At 38.9% G+C, this 16887-nt stretch overlaps 1 protein-coding gene and 1 long non-coding RNA gene across 2 annotated transcripts; both read right to left on the reverse strand.

Moving 5' to 3' along the window:
* LOC109229499 lies at positions 5382-7364 on the reverse strand. The gene is made up of 2 exons (XR_002068570.1): positions 6650-7364; positions 5382-6203 (listed from the first exon to the last, which is right to left on the reverse strand). It is a non-coding gene; the product is annotated as an uncharacterized LOC109229499 (long non-coding RNA).
* LOC109230281 lies at positions 16115-16540 on the reverse strand. Its single transcript, XM_019395796.1, has 2 exons — positions 16343-16540; positions 16115-16282 (listed from the first exon to the last, which is right to left on the reverse strand). The coding sequence occupies exons 1-2, from the start codon at positions 16538-16540 to the stop codon at positions 16115-16117; spliced, it is 366 nt and encodes a 121-aa protein (XP_019251341.1).

A 16887-nucleotide genomic window follows, 5' to 3' on the forward strand; every position in this document is an offset into this window, starting at 1 on the left:
CTCTTTAAGGTGGGCCGATTCGGCCTCTTAGAATGGCTATATAATTTTTCCCTCATTTAGGCTTAAAAGACTTAGTGAAATTTTAATTATGCTTTGGCATGTGTTTTTTGCACCCGTAGGTTTTTTCGAAGGTTTGGCATATCAGAACCTTATTAGTAATATTTTTGTGTAAACATAATCGAATACCTCTTGAGATATTTCCGAAGGTCGATGTTATCGAAGCCCTTGGATTTTTCGAGGGCTGAATTTATCGAAGCCCTTTATATTTTGCTTTTGCCGAGGGTAGCCTGATTTAACCGGTTTTTACAAAGTGTTTGAAGGCCTTTAATTTATAGCGGAAGTCGGACGTCTCCAAGTCGCATTATTTGGTCGTAGCCTTTATAAGACCGTGGTATTTAGTATGGTCGTGGCCTTTATATGACCGTAGTCTTTAGTATGGTCGTAGCCTTCGGGTATGTCACTTGAACTTGTTTCCCGATAATTTTCCGAATTTGTTCGAGAAGTTAGTCCCTGAGTATACTGGCCTTGGCCTTTGTTTCGAGGGGGTGCCTCTTTGAGGTCTTATTAATCTGAATGTTTGATGACTCGGGTGTACTGATTGTCAATGACAGTCCCCGAGTATTCGGGGTGCTTCTATGCTTTGGCTCTTAAGCCGTTTCCCGCAGGATGTAGAGTTCGTGTAATAGTAGACTTTTTTGAAACACCAAGTGTTTTTTATACTAACAAAATTGATACATGTGTATATGCTTTGATGTCGGGGCTTGACTACTATATGGACACGGTTCATCTGACCGTTTGGCCCATTACAAAGTTTTTCTACCGAGGTTCTCTTAGGCGTGAAGTATTTTCCTTGAAAATATAACCTCCAACGGTAATGCCCCTCGTATCCGGGGTTGATTAAAAAGAAAACTTGGATACTGTCGAGTTTTCCTTAGGCAGCACATAGTTGTTGCCTTGTTAAAAACCTTGCCGGTAAAATCCATTTGGGATAAAACCGAGCCATGGGAAAAAGAGTGTAACACATGCTTTAAAACCTAAGGCCTCCGCGTATGAAGGGATGTCTTCGAGATTACGAACCTTTAAGAGCTTATATCGTGCCGAGCTTGTAAGATTCTTTACCAATGACTCCGAGGGACTAATGCGGTCCTATGCTATCCGTGATCATGATATCTTCAAGAGCCTTGACCTGGTCGAGGATGATTCCGATGCCCTGATTTGACACCATGAAGCCGAGAAGCTTACATGTGCCAACCCCGAAACTTTGATTGTTTCCTGCAAGTGAATAAAAATGGTCCTCTGCGCACAGGTACCTAACCAGTCATATCATCAATAGAGGCTTTCGTTATTTTAGCTGTTTGTTCTTCGAACGACCTGTTGGCTTTTCGAACTGAGGGCCTCCCTTTTTGTTTTACTAGTTTAAACCTGGGACTTGCTCAGCCTATGTGTAGTGATTTCTGGCGGAATCTCTGTCATATCTAAATGAGACCAAGCAATTCAATCCATATTATCAATAAGAAACTAAATAAGTTTTTTTCCTGAGTTCGGGGGTTAATCACGTTCCCAGGTGTACCTTTTTCTTGAGCGGTTGACTTGGTAGCATCGGGCTTCTCGAGAACAACGAAGGTTCAAGGAGCTAGGGAGTTCCCTTCTTCGCCTTCGGTTACCTATTATCCTGCTTCCGTATAGGCTTGGAGTTGTGACTGCTACTTAGCCACCTGTTTACCTTTGGGGCTTGACTTCTCCGGGGTCAAGGGTTCCGGTACCGGCACCACTTCCTCGATTGCAAACATCTCTTTTGCAGCATGTGTGTTCTCCGTGGACTGTTTTTACTCCTTCCTCTGTCGGTAACTTCATCATCTGATGGAGAGTCGAAGGCACTGCCCTCATGTTGTGTATCCATGGCCTCTCGAGGAGTGCGTTATACCTCATGTCACCTTCGATGACATGGAACCTGGTGTCTTGTACGGTCCCGGCTATACTGGCAAGATAATTTCTCCCTTCGTTGTTTCACTTGCCATGTTGAAGCCGTTCAGCACCCGAAAGCAGGTACAATCTTATTTTGCAGGCCGAGTTGTTTCACGCCCCTCGATCTGATTATGTTCGCAGAACTACCTAGATCCACTAAAACACGTTTAACCTGAACTTTATTTAAAAGGACATAGATTACCAGGGCATCATTGTGAGGCTGGGATACGTCCTCGGCTTCCTCATCACAGAATGATAGAGCGTCCTCGGGCACATAGCTCCGAGTCCGTTTTTCCTTTGTGATGGATACTTTGGTACGTTTGAATATAGGTCCCTGTGGGACGTCGACTCCACCAATGATCATGTGAATGACATGTTGAGGTTCTTCAGGTTCATTCTTCTTGTTTGCATCTCTTTCTCGGAAATGGTTCTTGGCCCGGTCGCTGAGAAATTCACGAATGCGCCCCTCGTTGAACAATCGGGCTACCTTCTCTCTAAGCTGCCTGCAATCCTCGGTCTTATGCCTGTGAGTACCATGATACTTACACATTAAGTTAGGGTTCTTCTGAGAAGGATTGGTCTGTATAGGCTTGGGCCATCTAGTTTCTCTAATGTTGCCAATGGCTGAGATGATATCCGAGACGTCGACACTGAAGTTGTATTATGATAATCTGGGTGCCTCCACCGGTCCCGAGTGTCTATCAAAGCTCGTTTTGATCACGAGTCCCCGGGAACTTTGGTCTCGATCTGCTCTTCGATCATTCCGAGATATGTTACGCCTCAAAATGTTCCTTTGATCTTCGACGTATGGTTGATACCGTTCTTTGTTGAATCTTGATCCCGGGTCTGTGTCCCTAGGGGGCTTGGCTACGAATCTGTTAGGGTGAATTGAGCCCGAGGGGGCTCCCAAACTGTTCGTCCTCGACCTAATTTTTGACTGATAATGATTGTGCACATCCGACCATGTCACGGCTAGATATTCAATCAAGTTTTGCTTTAGCTGTCGAGATGCAATCGAGCTTCTTTCATTAAAACCTTGCATAAAGGCCTGAACTGCCCAGTCATCGGAGACCGGTGTTAATTCCATTCTTTCCATCTAAAACCGTGACATAAACTCCCTTAGCATCTCGCCATCCCTTTGTTTTATTTTAAAGACGTCTGATTTTCTTGTGGCCACCTTTATGGCCCTGGCGTGTGCTTTCACGAAGGCGTCCGCCAACATAGCTATTGAATCAATAGAGTTAGGAGCTAGGTTCTGATACCAGATCATAGCTCATTTCGATAGTGTTTCCCCAAACTTTTTCAATAATACTGACTCGATTTCATCGTCATTCAAGTCATTTCCTTTGATTCCATAAGTTTATGAAGTAATATGTTCGTTAGCGTCAGTTGTTCCGTTATATTTCGGTATATCGGGCATGCAAAACTTCTTGGGACTGGTCATTGGAGCCGCACTTGGGGAGAAAGGTTTTTGTATGAGTTTTTTCGAGTCCAGTCCTTTCAAAATCGGAGGTGCTCCTGGTACCTGGTCGACCCTTGAATTGTATGTCTCCACCTTTTTGTCATTTTCTTCAATTTTCTTTTCTCCGAGCTCGATTCTTTTGGTTAGTTCTTCGAGCATTTTCATTATAGCGGGGTCAGTCCCCGAGCCATTTTCTCGGGCCTTTCTAACGTTGGTTCAGCACGCCGAGTGTTTGCTGGTTTGGCTGTGTTTGGAGTTCTATTCTGACTCTGAAGTTGAGCGATGGCGACTTGCTGAGCTTGTAGCATCTCGAATATCACTTGGAGGCTGACTGCCCCTTCTTTCATTCCTGGCGTTCCTTGGTCCCCTTGCCGAGCCTCCCTGTGTGCATTCCTTACGGGGTCTGTGCCTGCATCCGTGTTTAGAGCGTTATGGGAGATGATATCAACTTGCTCCATATTTGGCACTCCCTCATGGTTTATGGGTGGTACACCGACCCCTATACCGTTGTTTTCTCCGAGTCCCTCACTGTCATGAGCAGGTGCGTTTTGTGTGCTAGACATATCTTAACCTGAAATCAAAGAATCTTTGACAAGAAAAAGTGTAAAGAATAACGTGTGTTATCAGAAAACTAGCACTAAAATAATCACTATTATCTTTAGCCCCACGGTGGGCGCCAAACTATTTACCTCGAAAAATGTGAGTAACAATTGAATATGATTTGTGGTTTTAAAGATATGTGATTTATTTTAATACTAGTGAACATACAAATAATATCAAGTTTAAGTAAGAAGAATTGATGAACCAAACTAGCGTTGTTAGAGAAATAAGGACCTCGAGCTCGATTATCTCAGGGGCCTCGAGGTGAGCTAAGAGCAATAAAGTATGAACAATAAAGTAAAGACAATAAAGCTGAAGAACAATTGTTGAGCACATTAAACAAGAAAAGCATAGTAGAATGTTCTATTGCAGAGAATGAGAGAAGCATTACAAAGATTGGGGTCCCTTTATATAGAAGGGAAAAACTCTAATATGGTACATTTCCAATAATAGTAAAGAATTCTATTGGTACAGCTGTATAACAACCTAGTACTGACTCGTACTATTTGGTACAAATCTTATCCTATAATTTATGCCCTAACCCGCGTGTCCTTGAGAAATTCTCGTTCTTTCTTGAGTGTCCTCGAAATTGTACTGCCCTCGAGGCAGATCATGACGGGTCCCGAATTTGCTTCTCGAGGTGCGCTCATCCGGGCCCAGCTTGATTCTTACTTCGAGCTTTCAAAACTCGGACTTGGAGAGTAATCTAACTATAGAAATCGAGCTATCCGATTTCCACCCTATACAATGTGCATTCAAAAAATAGGTGATCAATCGATTCTGCTTGTCCAGAACATAGCATACATTCACTGTCTTGTATAATCCCCATTCTTAGTGTTCTATCTTTTGTCGAGGGTTTCCTACGCATTACAAGCCAACAAACGAAACTATGCTTAGGATTGTTCATTCTGTTCCACACCCATCTGCTCCAAGGCCATTGTTCCAATTCTCTTCTCCAGTGATAACCACTCTTTATTGTGTATTTTTCGGACTGAGTTTTCCACCCATTCAGAACATAAAAATAATTTGAGATATTATTTTTGAAAACCACGATAGATAATATGAGACGAAAAAAGTATGAATTATATATATGATATACATTAGTCGGCTATTTTAGTTTAAACGATTGAGTCGTGAATAGCTATTTAAGTAATTTCGGCAACGTGGGAAAATTAAGGGTGGCCCTTTTGCATCTTGGTGGGGCCAAACATCACAAGAAAGCATTCTTGCCAAAGTGCTATTCTTTATGTATAACTTTGGCTACAGAGCATATTGTAGCATAATCTCTGCTTTGCATGGGATTAAAGAAGAGCTTCTGAATTTATTTACTAGTTTAAGTAAATTTCACTCATCATTTGAGAAAATAACCAACATTTTTATTCCTTTTTTTTCCGTAAGAAAACTTGGGCAGTTACACTACATAGTCTTCTACTAAAGATAGAACAAGAAAACATACCTTAAACCCACCAATACAACACATGCTAACATCTCCCTTTAGCTAGAAACAAACCTAACCTAGAAATCCAAATTTCTAAAAGAACCTAAAAATAAAAAATAGCACTATAGAAGCTCCAAAAGTTTCTTTCATTTTCCATTTTTCTTCTTTTACTTTTTCATTTTTGATTCAAGTCAAAATGGAGCTCAAATAGTGCTATTTATAGAAAGTTGAAAACAGGTGTAAAGTAAACAGAGGTGGTAATTTTTCATTTTTTCCTAGGTGGGGAGCAAGATTTTTGATAAACCTAGTAATAGCAGAATTTGATAGATTCTCGACTATAGTCTAACTGATATTCCTCCTAGTAGTCTTGTTCTTCTCATACATAACATCAAGCAAACAAGTACTCTTGCATTTAGGGCATCTTGGGTCATTAACTTCTGCTAACATAACATACATAAGGCAACGTGGACAACCAACCAACACCATTGAAGTAATTGTTTCTGGGCTGTCGGAATAACGTTGGACGGCGGAGGAATCGTCGGACGACACGCATGAACTTGTCGGCGACGCCGTCAATGACCTGCTCGGTGACTCCACTTGTGGGTGGTTGATCACTCGTGGTGGTGATAAATTCAGCTTTTGGTCAAGCTCACCATTTCCATTTCTTCGGCTCATGGCTAAAAAATTGTAATAAATATGATTTCTCTTCTTCTTCTCTTGAATAATAATCAATCTCCCCTGTATAAAAACAAAAAACAAAAAATAACATAAATAACGTGAAAAAATAGGAATTCAACTAATATAACGGTGTAAAAAAGTTTTTACACTATCAAGTCACTTAAAAGTTAACTTCTTATGGATTGATAACCAACAAACCAGAGTAAATAAGGGCAACCCGGTGCACTAAGCTTCCGCTATGTACGGGGTTTGGGAACGGCCGGACCATAAAGGTCTATTGTACGTAGCCATAGACAGCATTTCTGCAAGAGGCTGTTTTCACGGCCTGAACCATGACCTCTTGGTCACACGGCAACAACTTTACCAGTTACGCTAGGGCTCCTCTTCCAACAAACCACGGTAAATGATCAATTAAAACAGATAAAATTATACTGATAGTGTAAAAATGATACTCATAAAAGAACGATATGTAGTTTTTACGTGATCATGGGAAGAACTTGTATTACCTTATGATTGAGGAATTTTTGCCACCCTAAAGGAAGTGATGGGGAAGGCTAGCTCTTCTAATTCAAAGGTGGAGTAAGGGTGGTTGTGATGGAAGAAAGGGACGGCGGTAACCGGAAGTTTACGGTGGTGATCGGCGAGGCACCAAGGGAAGTAACCGGAACCACCGGCAGTACGGCCAAACTAGTAAGATGAACTTGTTGTGGTCCTAGTTGATGATCTTGGACTTGTAAAGCCATATTATATAATGGGAACTATAGAGTGGAGAGATGGGATTGCTTTAAAAGCTTAATTAAATTATAGTAGGAGGAGTTGGGAGAGAGAGAGAGAGAGAGAGAAAGAGAGAGAGAGAGAGAGTTAATAGGAAATCAATTGAATGAATTGAAAGAGGAAGGGTAAAAAGAAGAGAGAGGAGTAAATTGAGGGGCAGGAAAATGTATTAATGGTTGGAGAAAATCCCAAGATAGTTTGCTCAAAATGGAAAATTGGAGTAAATATTTGCAATTAAAACTAATAAGTGCATGCAGTGCAGGGAAATTAAAGGGGCTGGTAGAGGGAGGTAATTCATTATGGTCAATGAAAGGTGTAAATACCCATTGCCACTGTGTGTTTGTGTGTGTTTCTTCATAAACCTATACATATAGAACAAATACAAACACAAGAAAAGCCATAGAAGCCTTTAAAGCGCCAACTAAATTTTCTAACAAATCCAACCTCACTCATATTAATTTTCAATAGCTATCTATATTTAATAAATTCTAGAGTTGCGTATCATGATGGACTTGTTAATTAGTTAATGTGAAATGAACAAGTGTTGAACACATCTTTTCCATTCTTTTCAGTTTTCTTTACAACAACAGCTACTCACACTCAGTACTATTAATTCCAATCAAATTTTGATTGGTTAAATATATGAACCTTCACTAATTATGTATTTCGGTAAAATAAAAATACTTTTTCCTTCTTCCTCTTTTTCCTTTTATTCTCTGATACAAAGGTATATATACCGTGTATACTTAATTATATTATTTGTGTTTGATACTTAAATAAATACTAGTATCACTTGTGGCGTAATAACACTTTTGTGGCGATTTATTATGAGTTACTGTTTCATGTTATAAAATCTTTAGTAAACGTGGATGTCCCTACCCCCATTACTTTTACCCATGATGTAAATAACTTCCCACTGCTCATCACTATTATGATTGTAACTCCCACACCTCCATAACCCCTCCCCATGATCTCAATTGCTAATGTCATGTTTAAGACAATCATTTTGTAACCTTCTATGTAATAGTATAAATAGAGGCATAAAATGTGATATGGGATGCACTTGACATTTGATGAAATAAGAAAGTTATCTCTTCTTCTGTTATTCTACTTATCTTTTTGTTCTACATTGTTACTTTGAGCTACATTTTTTAACACGTTATCAGCACGACTTTGAGCTCTTTTCGTTGTTCAGGTATATTTGTTCATTTTGTTTTCTTTGTTGTATATTTTGATTTCATGATTAGTATCTTTAATATGCAGTTTTATCATTTCTCACATCTCTAGATATGTGTAAAAATAAAGAATTCTATGTTTCTTTATTTTAAGTTATTTGTATGATTGTCATGTGAAAGTTGCTAATTTTCATATTAATAGAATTAATTGAGAGAAGAATACTTATTTTATGTTGTTCGACATTTGAAATTGTGTTAAAGTTAGAAGACATTTTTGTTCTAGTTAACATCAAAGATATACTAATAATTTGAAGAAACAAATAGTATTCTTTTCTATGGAATTATCACTTTAGCATATATAGATCACAAATTTGATATTATGTCAATTTTTAAGATTCTTTACGCTATTATCCTAATGATTTCTAATTGTTTATCATCTTTGATAGTTTTCACTATGTGTTGAATTTGTCAAAGCTTGAGTTTGTGGCACTTGACATTTCTGGAAAGAATTACCTATCATGGGTTCTCGATGCTGAGATTCACTTAGCCGCTAAAGGCCTTGGTAACACCATTACTCAGGGTAATGAGGCATCAAGCGAAGGCCATGATTTTCCTTCGTCATCATTTGGATGAAGGTTTGAAGGTTGAATATTTGACAGTGAAAGATCCACTTGATTTGTGGACTGCCCTGAAGGAAAGGTATGATCACCTTAAGGCTACAGTATTGCCATGGGCTCGATATGAGTGGATGCACCTACGGTTGCAAGATTTTAAGACCGTAAGTGAGTATAACTCTGTTGTATTTCGGATAACTTCTCAATTGAAATTATGTGGGGATGTTATGAATGATGAAGATTTGTTGGAAAAGACTCTTACGACTTTTCATGCCTCAAATATGGTATTACAGCAGCAATCTGTGAAAGGGGTTTTAAAAAGTATTCTGAATTGATCTCATGCCTTCTGGTGGCTGAGTAACATAATACCCTTTTGCTGAAAAATCATGAAGCCCGTCCCACAAGGTCAGCTCCGCTTCCTAAAGCGAATATGGCAGCTAGACGTGATAAGTCTGGAAAAAGACAAAATAATAATCATGGCCATATGAATGTACGTGGGCATGGCAATGGTAAGAGACGATATAATAGTCGTCATCGTGGTGGTCATGGCAAACGAGAGAACAATATGGGTTCTCAAAATAATCCTTCAAGAGGCAAAAACGGTAACTGCCACCGCCGTGGCATGAAAGGTCATTGGAAAATTGAATGCCGTCCACCTGAGCATTTTGTCGGGCTTTATCAAAACTCCATCAAAAGAAAGGCAAATAATGTTGGAGCATCTTCTGCTAATGCCCTAGTGGAGTCTCACTTGACCATTAAAAATGATTTTGAGGTTGGGCCTTCAAACAAAAATGATGACAATGCCGAGGCAAATCTTGCTTTTAATGATGATGATTTTCAAGGCCTCGATGATCTTACTCATTTGGAAGTTGAAGACTTCTTTGGAGATCAAAACTAAAGTTTGATCATTTTACTGGGGAATGCAATTATGTTGTTATTTTTATTTTCAGTGTTTTTGTCTCGTCTAAAGTTGTTTTTATTTTCCAATAGTACTTAAGTTGTCTTATGTTGTCGTTGGTGATGTTAGTTTTTTCGTATTTTTCATGATGTACTTTTTTTATGAAGAAATTAAAATTCTCCAGTCTTCAATTGGATCCAAGATGAGTAATGAAGATTTATGTCTTTTGGATAGTGCTACAACTCACACAATATTAAGAGAGAAGAATTTTTTTTTTCATATTTGGTTATGAAAAAGGCCTATGTTAATACAATATATGGTAGTACAAAGTTGATTGAGGGCTCTTGAAGAGCGGCCTTATTACTACCTGGAGGAACGATATTAACTATTGATAATGCATTGTATTGTAGTAAGTCTCAAAGAAACTTGTTGAGTTTCAAAGCTATTCGCCAAAATGGCTACCATGTTGAGACATCAAACGAAGGAAAGGTTGAATACCTTTATATTACTACAATAAAAGCGGGGAAAAAAATGTGCACGAACTTCTGGGTTGTACCACACAAACATTGGTGTGGTTGAATCACATGCCATAGTAAACAAAAGGTTTACTACTTCTAATGATTTTATCATTTGGCATGACCGGTTGGGCCATCCCGGTTCTAACATGATGCGTAGAATAATAGAGAATTCAAATGGACACATATTGAAGAACAAGAAGATTCTTCAATTTAAGGAATTCTCTTGTGTTGCTTGTTCTCAAGGAAAATTGGTTATTAAACCATCAGCAGCTAAAGTTGGGATTGAATCTCTTACATTTCTAGAACGTACAGGGTGATATATGTGGGCATATACACCCTCCATGTGGACCATTCAAGTATTTTATGGTCTTGATAGACGCATCTACAAGATGGTCACATGTGTGCTTATTGTCAACCCGTAATATGGCATTTATGAGATTGTTGGCCCAAATAATAAGGTTAATAGCACAATTTTCAGATTATGCAATTAAGACAATTCGTCTTGATAATGCTGGTGAATTTACATCTCAGGCCTTTATTGATTATTGTATAGCCAGTGGAATAAAAGTTGAGCATCCAGTTGCTCATGTTCATACTCAAAATGGTCTAGCAGAATCATTGATTAAACGCCTCCAATTAATAGCTAGACCATTGCTAATGAGGACAAAACTTCCCCTTTCAGTGTGGGGACATGCTATTTTGCATGCCACAGCACTTGTGCGCATAAGGCCAACCAGTTATCATAAAGTCTCCCCATTACAGTTGGCTTTTGGTCAGGAGCCAAATGTTTCCCATCTAAGAATTTTTGTATGTGCGGTATATGTTCCAATTGCTCCACCACAATGCACAAAGATGGGTCCCCAAAGAAGGTTGGGAGTATTTGTTGGTTATGAATCTCCTTCTATTATTAAATATCTGGAGCCTATGACAGGAGATTTGTTTACAGCCGGATTTGCTGATTGTTATTTTGATGAATCAGTTTTTCCAACATTAGGGGGAGAAAATAAACAACTGGAAAAAGAGATAGATTGGAACATATTATCTCTATATCATTTGGATCCTCGTACAAATCAATGTGAACAAGAAGTTCAAAAGATCATTTATATGCAAAATATTGCAAATCAATTGCCAGATACATTTACTAACTTTCCACGTGTTACTAAATCGCATATTCCAGCTGTAAATGCTCCAATTCGAGTTGATGTCCCAGCTGGACAGTATGATAATGCAAATGAGTCTAGGCCACGCCTTAAACGTGGTAGACCAATCGGTTCCAAGGATAAGAATCCCCCTAAAAGGAAAGGAGCAAATGATCAAGTTGATCATAACATGGAGGCAATTGCTCAAGAGGAGCATAAAGATATAGTAATTGATAAGACCTCACAGGAGGTTCTAGTACCTGGAAGTGATGAAAATGAAGAGATCTCAATAAGTTATGTCTCTACGGGAAAAAGGTGAAACCGAAATATCGTTGTTGTTAACAACAATTTTGCTTATAATGTTGCAATTGAAATAATGCAACAAGATGAGGATCTTGAGCCAAAATCTGTCGATGAATGTAGACAGAGAAACGATTGGCCAAAATGGAAAAACGCAATTCAAGCGGAATTGGCTTCACTCGAAAAACGTGAAGTTTTTGGACCAATAGTCCGAACGCCTGAAGGTGTCAAGCCAGTGGGGTACAAATGGATTTTTGTGCGAAAATAAAATGAAAAAGGTAAAGTTGTAAGATATAAAGCACGACTTGTGGCACAAGGATTTTTGCAAAGGCCTGGCATTGATTATATGGAGACATATTCTCCTGTGGTAGATGCAATTACCTTCAGGTATTTAATAAATCTGGCAGTCCATGAAAAGCTTGATATGCGTTTGATGGATGTTGTCACAGCCTACTTATATGGCTCACTGGACAATGAAATTTTTATGAAAATCCCTGAAGGATTTGAAGTTCCTGAAGCACATAAAAGTTCAAGAGAAACTTGTTCAATAAAGCTTCAGAAATCTTTATACGGATTGAAGCAATCAGGGAGGATGTGGAACAATCGTCTTAGCGAGTATTTGAGAAAGGAAGGGTACAAAAGTGACCCTATTTGCCCTTGTTTCTTTATTAAGAGGTATGGATCTGAATTTGTCATCATAGTTGTGTATGTTGATGACTTGAATATTATTGGCACTTCTAAAGAGCTTCCAAAGGCTGTAGAGTATTTGAAGAAAGAATTTGAAATGAAAGATCTTGGTAAGACAAAATTTTGTCTTGGCCAACAAATTGAGCATGTACCAAATGAAATTTTTGTCCATCAATCAACATACGCTGAAAAGGCTTTAAAGCGATTTTACATGGATAGTGCACATCCTTTGAATGCCCCAATGGTTGTGAGATCGCTTGATAAATAAAGATCCATTTCGGCCTCAAGAAAATGATGAAGAGCTCGTTGGTGATGAAACTCCATATCTTAGTGCAATTGGGGAACTGATGTATCTTGCCAACAATACCCGACCAGATATTGCTTTTGAAGTAAGCTTATTAGCAAGATTCATCTCCTCCCCAACAAGAAGACATTGGAATGGTTTTAAGCATATATTTAGATATCTTCGGGGAACTATAGACATGGGATGTTTTATTATAATGAATTCAAGTCAGAAATGATTGGCTATGCCGATGCAGGTTATTTATCTGATCCTCATAAAGCCCGATCTCAAACAGGATATTTGTTTACATATGGAGGTACAGCTATATCATGGCGTTCAATGAAACAAACAATAGCTGCCACATCTTCAAATTATGCTGAGATAATAGCCATTCATGAAGCTAGTCGGGAATGTGTTTGGTTGAGATTAATGACTCAACATATTCAGGAAATGTGTGGCTTACTTATGAAAAAGGATAATCCAACTACACTATATGAAGACAATGTTGCTTGTATTGCTCAACTAAAAGGACGATACATCAAAGGAGACAGAACAAAACACATTTCACCAAAGTTCTTTTTCACGCATGATCTTCAACAAAATGGTGAAATTAATGTTCAACAAATTCGTTCATGTGAAAATTTGGCTGATCTGTTCACTAAGGCATTACCAACCTCAACATTTGAGAAGTTGAGACAGAAGATTGGAATGCGGCGTCTTCGAGAAATAAAGTGATGTTTTCATGAGGGGGAGTAAGATACACGCTGTACTCTTTTTCTCTTAGCCTAGGTTTTGTCCCACTGGGTTTTCCTGGTAAGGTTTTTAACGAGGCAGCAAATAAAGCGTATTACAGATATGTGTACTCTTTTTCCTTCACTAATATTTTTTTTTCCACAGGGTTTTTTCTTAGTAAGATTTTAACGAGGCATATTATCTATTTTTGGACATCCAAGGGGGAGTGTTATAAAATCTTTAGTAAATGTGGATGCCCACTACTCCCACTACTTTCACCCATGATGTAAACAACCTCCCACCGCTCATCACTATTATGATTGTAACTCCACACCTCCATAACCCCTCCCCATGATCTTCCCCCATGATCTCAATTGTTAGTGTCATGTTTAAGACAATCATTTTGTAACCTTCTATGTAATAGTATAAATAGAGGCATGAAATGTGATATGGGATGCACTCGAACATTTGATGAAATAGGAAAATTCTCTCTTCTTCTCTTATTCTGCTTATCTTCTTGTTTTACATTGTTACCTTGAGCTACATTTTTTAACATTTCATTGAAAATATATGCATATACATTTGTGTCGCCACCAAAGTTTTAATATAAACGGCTTAAATATGTACTACAATTATTCTGATATCGGTGCACTGTATTTTCAAGTTTAGGGTTCAGTACTAGCTATTTATTGCAGCTTAAATATTCGTTTGAACTCTCTGATGTTTGAGTTCCTTATTTGATTAATTCATGTGATAATATAGCTGCTAAGGTTGGTGGAAATTAAGAAGAAGATAATATGAATGCCCCTCACCCAACAAAACCTTCTGTCCCGTGCTAGTATTTCTTCTAATAAATATTTTCTTTTTATATCTCACCCTTCTTCTAGAGAGTGTGTTTGGTGTAACGAAATCGTTTTAAAGTTCATTAGTTGGTTGATGAGCGAGAGTATTTTCTAGCTTCCTCTATGTATATGAGATAGTTAGGATGAGGTTTTTCTGGCGTTAAATCCGTGGCCGAGGCACCCCAAAAATAAATATTGAAATTCTGTGCATTAAGCTTTTACTATACAACAACAATAACAATAACAATCCAGTGGGATCTCACTAGTGAGGTCTGGGAAGGGTAGTATGTACGCAGACCTTATCCCTTGGGAGGTAGAGAGATTGTTTTTGATACACCTTCGGCTCAGGAAAAAAGAAATAAAATAATAACAACAAGCAATAATAGCAAGATGCTGAGAAAACCGAAGTGAACGATAGGGAGAGAACAGTAGATAGCGAGAAAATAACTGAAAGTAAACAGTAGCAATAAGCAGCAGCAGGTTACCAAGAAACTAAAGTGAAAGATAGTAGGAAAGTAGTAGGGAATAAAAGCAATCTAAAAACAAGAAAACTAACAGACTAACCTTAATACCACCGGTATGGAAATGGAAAAATGCTCGACTACTACTAGCCTTTTATTCTAATTCTCGACCTTCACACCCTCCTATCAAGGATCATGTCTTCGGTAAGCTGCAGTCGTGCCATGTCCTGCCTGATCACCTCTCTCCAATACTTCTTTAGTCTCCATCTCCCTCTTTTCATACCCACCAAGACCAACCGCTTGCACCTCCTCACTGGGGCATCTATGCTTCTTCTCTTCACATGCCCAACCCATTTTAGCCTCGCATCCGCATCTTGTCTTCCACGGGAGCCACTCCCACCTTCACCCGAATATCATCATTCCTAATATTATCCAACCTGGTATGTCGCACATCCATCTCAACATTCTTATCTTTGCTACTCTCATCTACTGGATATGAGAATTCTTGACCGGCCAATACGCTGCCACATACAAGGTAGTCGGTCTAACCACCACCATGTATTACTTACCTTTAAGTCTTGATGGCACATTCTTATCACACAAGACGTCGGATACTAGCCTCCATTTCATCCACCCTGCTATGATACAATGCGTGACATCCTCATCAATCTCCCTATTCCCTTGGATAATAGACCTCACATACTTGAAACTTCCTCTCTTGGGGATGACTTGTGAGTCAAGCCTCATGTCCATGTCCGCTTCATCGACTCGTCGCTGAATTTGCACTCTCAGTATTCTGTCTTAGTCCTACTCAACTTAAAACCTTTAGACTCTAGAGTCTGTCTCAAAACATCTAGCCTCTTGTTGACACTGCCTCGCATCTCAGCAATCAGTACAATGTAATCCACAAATAACATACACCATGATACCCCCCCCCCCCCTGTATATGGTGAGTGAATGCGTCTATTGCTTAGACAAATAAGAACGGGCTAAGAGCTGAGCCTTGATGCAACCCCATCACAGCAGGAAAATATTCTGACTCTCCTCCCACAGTGCTCACCCGAGTTTTAGCTCCATCGTGCATGTCCTTAATCACCCTAATGTACGCTGCAGGAACATCTTTAGTCTCCATAGAACCTCCCTAGAGACTTTTTCGTATGCTTTCTCTAGGTCAGTGAACACCATATGCAAATCATTCTTCCTCTCCCTATATTGTTCCACCAATCTCCTAAAAAGATGAATGGCTTCTATAGTCGAACGTCCCAGCATGAATTCGAACTGGTTCTCGAAAATAGATATCGTCTTCCTAACCCTCACTTCAATCACTCTCTACCAAACCTTCATAGTATAGCTAAGCAGTTTGATACCCCTATAGTTATTATAATTTTGGACATCATGTTTGTTTTTGAACAACAAAATCATCGTACTCCACCTTACACATAGCCCCCTCGACCTCCTCAACTGTAATATGCCTACAATACCCAAAATTTCGATGACTCTCGGATAGCTCCAGATCACCTAGCATAATGATCTTATCTCCTTCTTTATTCAAGAGTGTTGGAAGTATTTCTGCCATCTCCGTTTAATATGTGCATCTTCCATAAGATCTATGACTTCCTCGTCTTTGATGCGCTTCACCTGGTCCAGATCACGATCTTCCTTTTTCTCACCTTGGCTAACTTGTACACTCTCTTTCACCTCCTTTGACCCCAAGTTCTTCATACAAACGACCAAATGTTGTTTGTCTTATACTGTTATATTTGCCTCCTTCCTAACCTTCTTATACAACTCTCTGTTCGTCCTATTCTCCTCCTCGTCTGCGCTCTCCACTAACTTCAAATACGCCGCTTTCTTGGCAATTACTTTACGTCGGACCTCTTCATTCCACCGTCGGTCCCCTTTGTAACCACTAAAATAACTGTTCGAGACCCCTAACACCTCTCTTGCGGCCTCCTTAATGCAGTTCGCTATCATGTTTCACATACCACTCACGTCCCCACTACTCCTTCAGGCCCCCATAGCCAGCAACTTCTCCCCAAGCTCTTGAGCTTTGTCCTTAGTCACTATGTGCGGGGTATAATAATATTGGAAATCGAAGTGTTTTGATGAATTGTTGGAGTATTAAAAATTATTATAATGGGTAAGTTTTAGTTCGTAGTAATTAACAAAAAGTTAAAAGGTAAGTAGTTATAAGAAAATAACTTTTACTAATAAATAAGAAACAATTTTCCCCTTTTAATGAAAAATAAATAACCAAACACGGGAAATTAAATTATTTTCATGAAAAGTACTTTCTCCGTTTTGAAAAATAACTTCATTAC

Source organism: Nicotiana attenuata, chromosome 7 (assembly GCF_001879085.1).
Source record: "Nicotiana attenuata strain UT chromosome 7, NIATTr2, whole genome shotgun sequence".
Taxonomy (NCBI): Eukaryota; Viridiplantae; Streptophyta; class Magnoliopsida; order Solanales; family Solanaceae; genus Nicotiana; species Nicotiana attenuata.